General features: G+C 41.9%; 1 protein-coding gene across 3 annotated transcripts in view; it reads left to right on the top strand.

Annotated features, from left to right (window-relative positions):
• The first annotated feature begins 547 nt into the window (after positions 1-547).
• Positions 548-12,029, top strand: part of LOC311036264 (inositol-tetrakisphosphate 1-kinase-like) — a 45,314-nt gene continuing 33,832 nt past the window's right edge. For 2 of the 3 annotated variants that reach the window (XM_084044858.1, XM_084044856.1), the window contains exons 1-3: positions 548-796; positions 1,414-1,609; positions 7,407-7,431. In XM_084044858.1, the coding sequence (XP_083900984.1) occupies positions 1,515-1,609; positions 7,407-7,431 (120 nt within the window). In that variant the 5' untranslated portion in view covers positions 548-796; positions 1,414-1,514. Of the gene's footprint in view, positions 797-873; positions 963-1,413; positions 1,610-7,406; positions 7,432-12,029 lie in introns of those variants that run through there. The other variant, XM_084044857.1, reaches the window with a different exon arrangement.

The following is a 12,029-nucleotide window of genomic DNA, read 5'->3' as shown; positions in this document are numbered from 1 at the left end:
TCACTGATAGTATCACTGACCTTTGATCTGTCTTGGATCGAAATTGATTGAGTCTAGCGCCCCCTGTGGCGGGGCTGGGAATGGGCTGAAGTGCAGCGTTGCCATGTTTGCTTATTATAAGTGACTGGGCTTGTTTTTCTGTAAAGTTGTTTGTAAATATTGGTCGTTGCGGTTTTTGGGGCTTCTTTTTAAAGTGTAATTATTTTGGCTTGCTTCCAAATTGTTTTTATTATTGTTTAACCCAGTTCTCAAACATTTGCACATCAAGGAACGCCCAAATTAATGTATTTCTCTGCAGACCCCCGTCTGTAAAAACATGTAACTTTCAAATATATTACAAATATTTCACATTTTCTTTTCAAGATCGTTTTGAAAAATAGCAGTAGATCGGCTGTTTTTAAATAGCCAATAAAGTGCTCATGTGGCTCTTTAGTGGCTTCTTTTGGGCTCGTTTTCATAGACCCCGGCTGCTTATTTCTCTCCCAAAATCTGGCAACACGACTGAAGTCACACACCCTGATACCACACCGCACACTGTGTGCGCTGAAGGCAGCAGCAGCAGCAGCACTGTGTGTGTGTATGTATGTATGTATGTGTGTGTGTTTGAGTGTGTGTGTGTATGTGTGTGTGAGTGTGAGCACCGAGCAGCAGTCAGTCCGTTCAGTTTCGAGGTGGAGAAACATCTCTGTCATTTAGTGTCAGCTCGCCTGGAAACTTCAGTCAGTGACAACAGAGAATGGGAAACCACCCGAGCTAGGAACACATTTCACAAGGAAAAAAAAACAAGAACTACCAGGTTAGCTTCTTCTTGAGCCACACAGCTCTTGGATCTCTTCATTGCCACTTGTATGTTTTACATTCAGACAGTTGTGTTAGTTGACTAGACTTGGAGCGTTAATAACCAGATATTCACAAATGTCAGATTTGTATTCACTCATCGCTGGGGAGCATTGTTAGCTAAGGTAGCTTTACAGTCCTTTGCAATGCATACCATTGGTTAGCTGTGCAGTTTGCTAACTTAGCTAGCCAGCTAATGTTAGCCATGTACGTTTAAAGGTAAAAGGGGGCATAGGCAACACTACTACTAATTTATATTGATAGGCAGTTGGCGACATGCTGCTGTTAAAGGGAATGCTATAGACAGTGTGCCGTTTTGCAAGTATAGCTACAGATCCGACCCGCAGAGAGCCTCGTTGCAAGGCAAGCTTCAGGATCCTGTGTTAGTTTAACACCGAGAATGTAAGATAATTATAAATATATTGACCCATTAGGGACAGTTTTTTTTACACTATGGGGCCATTAATGGGCACATTACTATACTCTCAGAGTTGTACTAACTAACAGTTTTTTCTGTAGGATGAGCTCTCGCATTACAAGTGGTGAACTTGTGTTTTTCCCTCCCTGCTCTGGTAGGCTGCTCTGCTCTGTGAGGCCACCGTTTCCTGTTTTCAACTGTCCAGGTTCTGTTCAGTCACATCATCTCTAGATTGAGGAGAACCAGACCCACAGTGGAGATGCAGACCTTCCTGAAGGGACGGAGAGTCGGATATTGGCTCAGCGAGAAGAAGATGAAGAAGCTGAATTTTCAGGCCTTTGCTGATTTGTGCAGGTACATTACATATAAAAAAATATAGCGCTCATTCCACGCATGCCAAGTAGTATAAGTTAGGTTCTTTAACCCATGTAAGACCTGAAGACCTGAGGCCGATTCTACAAATGCCTTCTTAATCAGCATTTCTCAAACTTTTTTTCGTGTCAAGGTCAGGACCCCCAAGTGTGTGTGTGTGTGTGTGTGTGTGTGTGTGTGTGTGTGTGTGTGTGTGTGTGTGTGTGTGTATGTATATATGTACTATATATATATATAGTTAAAATCTAAAATGACACAGATACTTTCTCGGCTCGAATGGGATAAGTGTAGCAAACAAGGACGCATGCTTCAAATAAGTAATGTTTATAACGATTTTGTATGGATATGTGTTCTTAAAAAGCCTAAAGATTGACATTTCACGATGTGTCTACTGTCTAGACCTAGTTACTGTTGGTGGCGATGATTTATTATGGCATTTGAATACCATCTTTCCCCCTACATCAGTGAATGGTCTTTCCCATTTACAACTTTCTCATTAGAGAGTGCTCCCCTGCTGTCCACTCTGTTCTCTCTCATGTCTCTTTGACATTTGAGGTTTCCATTAAAGCAGTGTTGATGAGGCTGCTGGCTGCTCTATACCAGTTCCTTGTCTGTTATAATAAAAGGCATTCTTTTGTATTTCCATGTTTACACACCAAGGGCACAAAGGTCCTGTATTAAAATTAATAGTCCTTGGTTGGTTGTTCAAGAATGTATTACACATTAGTTACCTACCATCAGTTAATCAGTCTATCCTGGTTTATACATGGTGCCAAAGACACAGGATGAAGTGTACAGTATCACGGTAGGATTTTAATAGAATCAATGGGCTATGTCCATCTGTTACAGAGGAATTTCAAAGATTAGTGACTGTTTTACAGTTTTGAGTAGCACAACATTTAAGAGATACTTTCTAGACCTGTACCATGAATGGGATACTAATTATTGCGTAGTAGTAACGTTAATATTTCCACGCCCCCAAATCACCGCATGTACAGTTGCAGTGCCCATTGACAAACCTGTGTTCAGTGTCTGTGGGAAAACCTCTAGAGTTTATTGAAGACCTCGCAGGCCAGCCTTGGCTCTTTTTGTTTATAGATTTGGAAGAGTTTTATTTTTCTGTGCGTGTGCAAAATCTGTCCAAAAGCACACAATTACAACGAACTAATCAACAGTGTGTTTCACTGTCAGCATGCTTATATGTGTTTTCTCCACAATGCAGATGGGGAGATACAGTGTAGTCTACCTACCTACTATCTGTCTCAAGTGGAGTGAAGTGTTATGTAAGGTGTGTTGTAAAGTGGGCCATGAATTTCCTTGGCAGACTGACTGTGAGAGAAGTGAACTATACATGACCAGTTGACAAAAGGCAGTGCATCGAAGGTTGAGAAGAGACTCCAAAGCATGAGGACACAACCTTCTTATCCAATATCTCTCCTATTGTGTCAATGTCAAAGAGATCATGTTATAAGACTTTCGCTGTTGAAAACACAATAAATAAATAAAAATCAGTGACTATAAGAATAAATAAAAACATTTATGAGTTTACACTTTTAGCTTGTGGTTTAGTTGTTTGTCAGCTCAAGTGTTAAGTCTTAGCCGTTATGGCTTAATTACAGATTTTCATGCAACAAAGTATAGGTAATTGGTTTAGTGAAGGACAGTCACCTTTCCAGTAGGGTTGTTTGTTTACTCACACAACCTGATTGAGCCTGCAGCACAGATTATCACATTGTAATCCACAAAACATTTTCAATCTCACACCACCATCCAAACCAGTCCCGTCTCTGGAAGCTGGATTGTAGTATACCAGAGGGGATTGAAGTGGAGTATTAAGATTTGGTGTTTGTGGTGTTTTCCACTGTGACATCAAATGTATTATATATATATATATATTTTTTTTTTGATTTACATGGAAAATGGACACAGAGTATGCAACTGAACCTAATTTATGATCATCATCTCTTTCTCATGAAACTCTTTCACTTGTATTTCTCTTTTTCACTCCTACTGTAGTTCTCCTTTTCAAAACATATTTCCCCCTATCACATACTATGTTAACAAACAAAGTTGTGCTTAAGAGGAAGACAAAAATGGAACTAAACATCATCTTACTATATGTGGCTCCCATATATAGACATGCTTTGCTTTAGAAGGCCTGTTGTCTCTCTAGGAGACACAAGTCCCTGTATAGAGAGCAGAGGTATCTCTCTGCTGCACTTCTGTTGAGACATTGGTATTATACTGTAAACTTGGACCTCTCCACAGCTGCTATTGTGGATTAGTGTCAGCTCCTTTGTTAAACCTCAGGCGAGAAAAACAATTTTACTTTTATGGTCTAGTGACATTAACAAGAATGGCTTCATTGGTACTCTTGAAACAATTGAGCTTGTTATGTTCGTATACGGACAGAGCATACTCTGTCTGTCCACTATCCTTACAAAATAAAGGAAACAAATCTGAGCAAGAAATGAATCATCATACCGATATTAGACACTTAAACCTCTCAGGCCAGGCTCTCCTGTGGACTCAATCCCAGCATATGGTGAATCTGACATTCTGAGTTCTTCTGTGTGGTATCTGCCTGGTCCTGTACATCTGGGCACAGGGAGATCCCTGCTGGTCTGAGGCAGTGTGCAGCGGAGCCTCTGGCACACCAGGTTTTATGTTTGTGTCCGTTCATAATCATAAGCTAACACAGCAATTCAGACTCTGAGGCTTCCTGGAGATTAGGATACATCTTGCATTTGTTTACTCTTGCATACTGCTACGGTTTGTCCTTTGTTTGAGTGTTGAGGTTTGAGAGCTGATGTCTAAAGACGATTTTCTGTCCAAGTGTTACTTAAGGGTTAGGTTAAGTTATTATTATTATTATTATCTTACTTCTTACTATATACTATATAATTGACAAAAGCTCCGAAAGTTTGTCCGGGATTCGCAAGCACAGGATCACTCCACATGCCTCCAAGACCCGTCACAGACTGTTGATCAGAGCTATGGCTATGTTTTAGGCATCTTACCCCACCTCGATCAGTGATCGGACTCTCGGTCTGATTGATTCTCTGATTTGCCTATCAGACCCTCAGCCTGATCTGGCAGGTTGCCATAGCAACCAGATACAGGAAGTCTGACCTCTTTATCACATGACCGAGGTTGGGAGGATGGAACTAGAGGTTAGGGCCGCAAAGCGGGGAGGGAGGAGAGGAGCCGAGAGGAGAGGCCAGAGAAGCCGGACTTCGCATGACGTGTGCAGAGCTATAATTAGGCCAGCTGTTTGGAGAGTTTGAAGCGGCCCTGACATCTGATGAGTTTGGACTCTGTCTGGACCAACCTCGGATCGGGCCTAGATGTGAGGGCCGCAAAGCGGCCCTGACATCTAGTTATTATTAGTAGTAGTATTAGTATTAGTACTAGTATTTAATTTAGTAAAAATTAGACAGTAGAGAGACCGGAAACTAAGGACAGAGAGATCAGAAGACATGCATCACAGTTCTCCAGCCAGAATCAAACTTGGGACTTTGTGATAATGTGATCGCTCTGGTTCTACCGCGACAATTACGTTTTTTGAATCTGAATCTTATTAACACACTGCCTTCAGTATCACTGGGTGCTGCTTTGGAAATGCTGGCACTTTCTCCCATCAGGGCAAAGCTGCAAAGGTCTCTCTCTAAGTCAGAAGCTACTTACTGAATCACTGAGGCAGAGACACTATTGAACTACAGCATTAATATAGTTTCTCCCAGCTGTTGTAAGGATGATGAGATCATGACAAGTATGTACCTTTTTAAATTACTGTTTATGAGATGCATAACTGTCAAGAGTCAAGTTAAATTAACACATCAGATTTTATCGTGTACTGTATACTGCACAATAAATGTTCTCAAAATACATCTCTGTACTATGTGACCATAGTACCATAATGGCTGGTATGCAGTTGCCATACCAGTGCTTTTTACCCCTTCATATCGTGATATGCTGTTACTGCTTTTTATTTAAAATCGCCCAGCCCTACGTTGTAATACGCAGTATCTTGTCTTGTTTACCCTGGCTGAGATCTCAGTGTTCTTGTGTGAGGAGCCCAAACAAAAAGATCTGCCCCTGGGCTGCTTGTCTGTTTAGTCTTCTCTCCATCACTTTGATAGTGTTGACCTGTACAACAATATGGCACCGCAGACAATCTCCATATATCAGAGCTGGGATGAAACCAAAGGCCCCATTCACAGCACATGAAACGGGCCAGCTGCAGTATTAAATATCCACATTGTTGTGAAGCACTGAATGGCTGCTTTGCTGTTACCATGGGACTGTGACCTCATAACAACTGGGACGGGCCGTGTGGTGGTGTTTCGGTGTTTTTCTTTTTTTGTTGTTGTCCCTCAGATGAGACGATTTGCTGCCTTTTGCCTTGCAGCAGGTTTTTCTTCTTCTCTGTTTTGGTATAGTGCTGCTGATTGTTTTGGTTGTTCTGTTTGTGTGGCAGAGGCCATAGTGGGTCGATGTTACAGATAACATTTGACAGCCCTTCCCCAGCAGGAATTACTCTTGTAACCACTTTAACCCTGGCAGTACATACTGTAGGTCTTGAGTGGTTAAAGTTTGTGTTCTAACAAGTATCACTCAGGGCTCTTTTAATGGAGAAATAAGCTGATCCTCCTGACAACAGCTCCCTAACAGCCAGCAGGTTTAAACATGTCCAATTTCTCTCTCTCTTTCGTGACAGGCCGCACACAAAAAAAAAACTGCATAAGCTCTGCACTTGAAACCAAAAGAAAATATTTTTTACATAATAGCCCCCATCTCCTGATGGCGCACCCATATGCTTGTGTGCACTGCAAAAGTTGCTGTCAAGGCATTTGTTTCTACAATAGAAAGCGGCGAGTGGACATTTATTTGTAGACATGGTGAAGGAATTAAAAGATAAGTTGGTACAGAAAGGAGCAGCAGAAGATCAGAGATCTGCAGATGTCTATTTTATACCCCGTTGCACGATATTGTCCTTTGAGAAGAATAGATCTTGAAGGTAATTGCGAAACGTTAGCTTGAAGGTCAGTTCTGGTTGGCACGTGACACTGTCGTGCAATGCCATTGGAGTATAAAAACTAGGCATAACATCTCCAGTTGTGGTCTATGTTGTGGTGTATTACATTGGGGCAGCTGGGAGACTGTTACTCAAACACCACTGAGGACATAACACTTGAACCACAGCATCCATATTCTGGGGGGAACATTCACCAAAAATAGCAGAACTTGTAGATCGGCTATTTTTGGCAAGGAGATTTGGTGTGTAGAGTGAAAAAAGTAACTGTGAAAACAGTACAGTTGCAACTCAGGTCCGTTTTACTAGTATAGCGGGCTTAAATGGTTAACTGTAGTAGGATTCTACTGGTTGCTTGATTTTTACCCAAAGCTTAGAATTTCGATGCCGTCTCTTGGAGCTAAAGCCAGTGGCTGACACTGGACATCATTCTTGCATTTCAACTGTAATGGTCAGTTAGTTAATGCTACTCTGTCCTCCCAACTCTCAAATAATAGTTTTATTTTTTCGATCACCTGCTAACTTGTGAATTTATGTACTGTTTTTCATGTGATTGGATTGGAAGCGATTTTGGCATTACATCTGACATGTTGCCAAGAGAAAGGTACATGCACTTTTGACATAATTAGGTCTTTATTCTATGGCAGAAAAGGTTTGTCCTATTCTCAATATTATTGAAGTCACTGTATTTTCTTTGGTCACAATGAGTTAATTAAAACAATTTATTTTGTTTTTGTCTTTCAGGAAAAGAGGAATTGAAGTCGTTCAGGTGAGTTGATCACTTGATATGTTAATGATTTTGGTGCTATTCTCGTGGTAACACAAACCCTGCAACATAGCTTAGCTTATGTACAAGCTTATAGCCATGGTTACATTCATAGTGTGGCATTCATGTGAGGTGTGAATGGCACTTAGTGGAATCCTGTAGAGGCAGTTTATCTACATCTCATAGACTACCAAAGTGGTCTTGCCCTTTAAATCACTGGGCTGATGAAAATGAAGAACCAGAAAGAAAACAAGTGTAACAAGCACTGGTTTCTCCACTGTTAAACACACACACACGTGCCCGCCTGCCCCCCCCCCCCCCCCCCACACACACACACTAGTTTTCAGCCTTCCTCCAACTCATTCATTTCATTCATTGTCTCCACCAGGCCTAAGGCGTGGTCGAGACTATGTTTTCGCCCCTGTCCGTCTGTGAGCAGCTAATCTTTCACAATTTTTCACATCTGCCTGTTACCACTAGGAGGCAGGTTTTTTTTTATTACTCCTACAGATTTTGCAAATCGGTACACATCCTGATTGGCTAAGATTGGCTGTCAAAGTTTGCAGGAGTGGCCCGTTTTGAACAAAATGCCTTAAATCATGAACGCAGCATCCGATTGCCTTTGCACGCACATTCTCACTAAGCCAAGGAAGAAGTCCATCCCAAATATTTAAAATTTCCTACAACGCTACAACAGCCCACTTCACGTTTTGGAATCTCTGGTCTATAACCTTTGAACCGTAGGTCGTGCAATCAACATTTTTTCCCTGGATTCCCTGGATTTCATGGATCATGAAACTTTGACGAAACCTGTTTGTGCCAGATTACATTCTCTGCCATACTGTGTTTTCTTCAAAACACACTTTTTGCTACTACTTTGGTCCAAGAAATCGGTACACAACATTATCTCTCAGGTCATGTGATCAAGATCTATGAGACCGATTTTTCAGATCCCATAACAATTGGCTAAGACTGCCTTCCAAAGTTTGTGGGCTCTGGGTAAGCAACCTGGCCTGGTAAAGGAAGACCTGTGCTCCGAGGAACACACTTTTCTAGTTCATTCTGTAGCTAGTCAGAATCCTAGCCTTCCTTTTCTGGGGCAAACATTTGGCAAAAATAGCACATCTACAAGCTCACGAGTCACAACACATTGCTTTGTGAGCTTGTAGATTGGTTATTTTTGCCGAAGAGATTTGGTGTGTAGATGGAAAAAAATCACACCTGTGTGAAGGTAGCGGCGCCTTTGATACATTTTGTCATCAAGTGTTTATAATGTGTTTATAGCCACGTGTCACGTGAAGCTTGACCAATCACTTTGTTGACGTGTCTGACCAATCAGAACGTTGACGCAAAAGCCAGGTATAGAGGGCTAATATCCGCTCTATACCTAAAGGTATAGAGCGGCTAGCGCCGCTAAAAATAGGACTATGTTTGGAAATAAGCTCAGAGAATCCGCTCAGTTTTCACAGTGCTCTGGCGGTGACGTCATAGTGTGCACTGAGTTCAGTTGATTTACTTGTGGTCAGTACAAACAACACACCTTGCCTTTTGGAGGGTGTAATGTAGCACCTTATTATTGCTTCGTGTCTCCGAGCCTGCCGTCTGTATTGTCCCTCACTGCTCCCTATACTTGCCTATGCACCTGATGTCAGATAATATACATCAGTTTAGTGGCAGTAGCACTCGCCTTGTCTAACTAACTAACTGTCTAATAATCTAAAATAGCAGATCTACAGATTCACAACATGTCACATCGCGACACATGAGCTTGTAGATCAGCTATTTTCGCTATTGCACTATACAACAAATTACAGTATATAGGGTTAAGTGGTTAATACTTGTACCTTACACTGAGGTGCCGGTGGTCTCTCTAACACTAAGGAATTTACTGTATAGTATCTCCTCCACCTTCTCTGGGCTCTGAATAATCATCCTTCAACTTGGTGGGTGTGACCGTGTTTGTACATCATACATTATATCCACGGGCTAACACGCACTGTATATACCGTAGGTATCTTTTCAAATGACTGTTAATAAGTCTTAGCCTCTGTATTTTCCTTTACGAGGTGCTTTTCAGTTAAAATGCTCGTCGGAATGGAAGGAAGAAACCAGAGACTTTTTTTTTATATGTCTCCTATAATTCTTTCATCTTGAGCTGTTTTTCTTTTTTATGCAGCCGGTTTAGTTCTTTGAGGTTCTTTTTATCCCCCCAACTTTTTAAAGATATCTTTAGAACAGAGCCCAGGGAATAGTCCCAAAGTAAGCAGGGCTTTGTTTCCCAGCACTGAAGCCTTCTCCTGGGAGACAGACTAGTAGATCCTTACCCACAGCCAGTGTGGTATCCAGAACTTGAACAGGTCACTACACAAAAAACAAAAAAAAGGTCCCAGGGTTAAATGAACACTCAGGATTTTTGCAGTGTATCCTTTGTGTCAGCTCCAAGATCTCAAGAGTTCCAGGGCTACCTGTTGTCTTTCGCTGGGCTGTCACTGCAAATGACAGATGCCTGCAGGTTTCACAAGGTTTTTTTCTTTTGTGCTGGTGAAAGCATCCTGCGAGATGAGCCATTCAGTGGCTGCAGTGTCACAGACAAGGCATCTCACGGGGAAGACAGTGGCATCCATTGTAAACGTTAGCATTGTTAGGCAAGGCTGTATGTTAAGTATAAAGCTTGTCACCACCACCTATTATATTAACCACTTTCAACCTGGCGAAAACATTTAAACTATTTTCAAATCAAATATAGTCGATGACGTACAAGCTCACAATGCGACACGTGTCACACAAGGCTGTGAGCTTGTAGATGAGCTATTTTTGATATCCTTTGTACAATAAAATAGGGCTCAAGTGGTTAAAGATGAGAGATGCTGTGTTTCAGGCAGAGGGATGGACATGGATAGAGGCAAAGTCATGGAAAATGTTAAAAGGTACTTGCAGTATATGACCCTGAAATAGTGAGTTAAGATATAGGGCCTTGGTGTTTGGTTTGGGGGATTGATGTTATGGAACAGCAAACCTTGACCTAACCTATATTCTCTACAAGGATTTTGTTGAGTATTTTGCCCAGATAATTTATCCATTCTGACCCAGACAGTCACTAAACCTTCACTTGTGTCCTTGTGGTCTGATAGACAAGGCAGCCTTGGAGATAGCAACTCAACCTTTGAATATACAGTTTAACAAGAAAGAAAATGACTTGAAGTCATATTCTACCAGGTGCTCTGTGTGTGTGTGTGTGTGTGTGTGTGTGTGTGTGTGTGTGTGTGTGTGTGTGTGTGTGTGTGTGTGTGTGTGTGTGTGTGTGTGTGTGTGTGTTTTCATAGACCTGATTACTTGTTTTTCGGATTGCTTGTTTCTCTCGCCAAACCTGGCAACAGAATTTGCGACGCTAAACGCTAATAATGTTTTTTATATAAGTGGTGGCAACATTTTTAGACACCACACAGGTCTTCCCAACAATAGCGAAGATTGAAGTCAGTGTGAACATGGCCAAATAATAACTTAATAGCCAAACTAGGTCTAATGAAGCACGCTAGCATTTAGGCTAACTGTCCTGCCTGCAACTGTTACAGTGTGAATGAGGGGAGCGGACAGCGGAGAGCTGTTACTGTGGGGGGCGGGCCGTCTCCCCATTCGTGTGGCCATTGGCTTAAAGGAGTGAAGGACAGCCAGGACAGCCAATGACAAATAGTTGTCGCTTACCCATAGCTTGGGAGGACAAGGTGCAGAGTATGGGAAAATATCCCCATTGGCTTAAAGGACAGCCAATGACGCAAATGTGTCGAAAATGTGTCGAATGCAAATCTGTGTCGAAAATGTGTCGAATGCAAATCTGTAATCTGTCGAACTCTGCCTTGCCTCTTCTTAGACTCAGGCGCTCTTTGAGCACCTGGTAAAAATGTAGTGTTAATGTAACTTTGAGGGTGTACAAATGGACCCTTTCGGGGTAATTTATGTACACTTGAAGAGTTAACTTGACACTTAGGAGTTAACAGTGTACCCATGGATAAACACCTGAGTGGTTATCTACTCAAATTAAAATATTCTGACCTTTTGTTTGCTTATTCTACAAAACCCAAAGAGCTAAATGTTTTAGCCATCCAGGGAAGAAATAAAATTCAATCAGAAAATACGTAATTTCCATGGAATTTTAATGGATAATTTCTTTCCACCATTTGTATTTTATCTAATTTATCGATGGTATTAATGTTTTAGTGAACCTTCTCTAAGCCCAAGACACTTTTCAGTTGTCTGAGGCCAGTTGGGCTTTCTCTAGCCTCGATCTCCAGGCGTTTATTTTCCTTTGCTTTTTGCTCAAAAATAAGGGCCTGGACCAGCCTGTTGACGTTCCTAGCATAGGAAGTGGGAGTCAACCTTTCATTTCCCCAACCAACCAGAGTGCAGTGGGCGTCGCTCCAAGTGTTGTGACGTCAGGGCTCTCAGTGCTGCACATTGGGGAGGAGGAGGGGCACGGGGGCGCGCACACAGATCGGTGAACCAATGGGAGCTCCGGAGATTTAAAACCCCGCCCCTCTAGACCAGATATCAGAAGCGCTAGGGCAGCCTAGGCTTTCTCTGACATGAATATTGATTGACACGTC

The sequence above is a fragment of the Gymnoscopelus microlampas genome (assembly GCF_963454915.1).
Source record: "Gymnoscopelus microlampas genome assembly, chromosome: 20".
In the NCBI taxonomy this organism is placed as follows: domain Eukaryota; kingdom Metazoa; phylum Chordata; class Actinopteri; order Myctophiformes; family Myctophidae; genus Gymnoscopelus; species Gymnoscopelus microlampas.
Note: the sequence above shows the minus strand (reverse complement) of the source record. Positions and strands in the feature narration are given on the sequence as shown.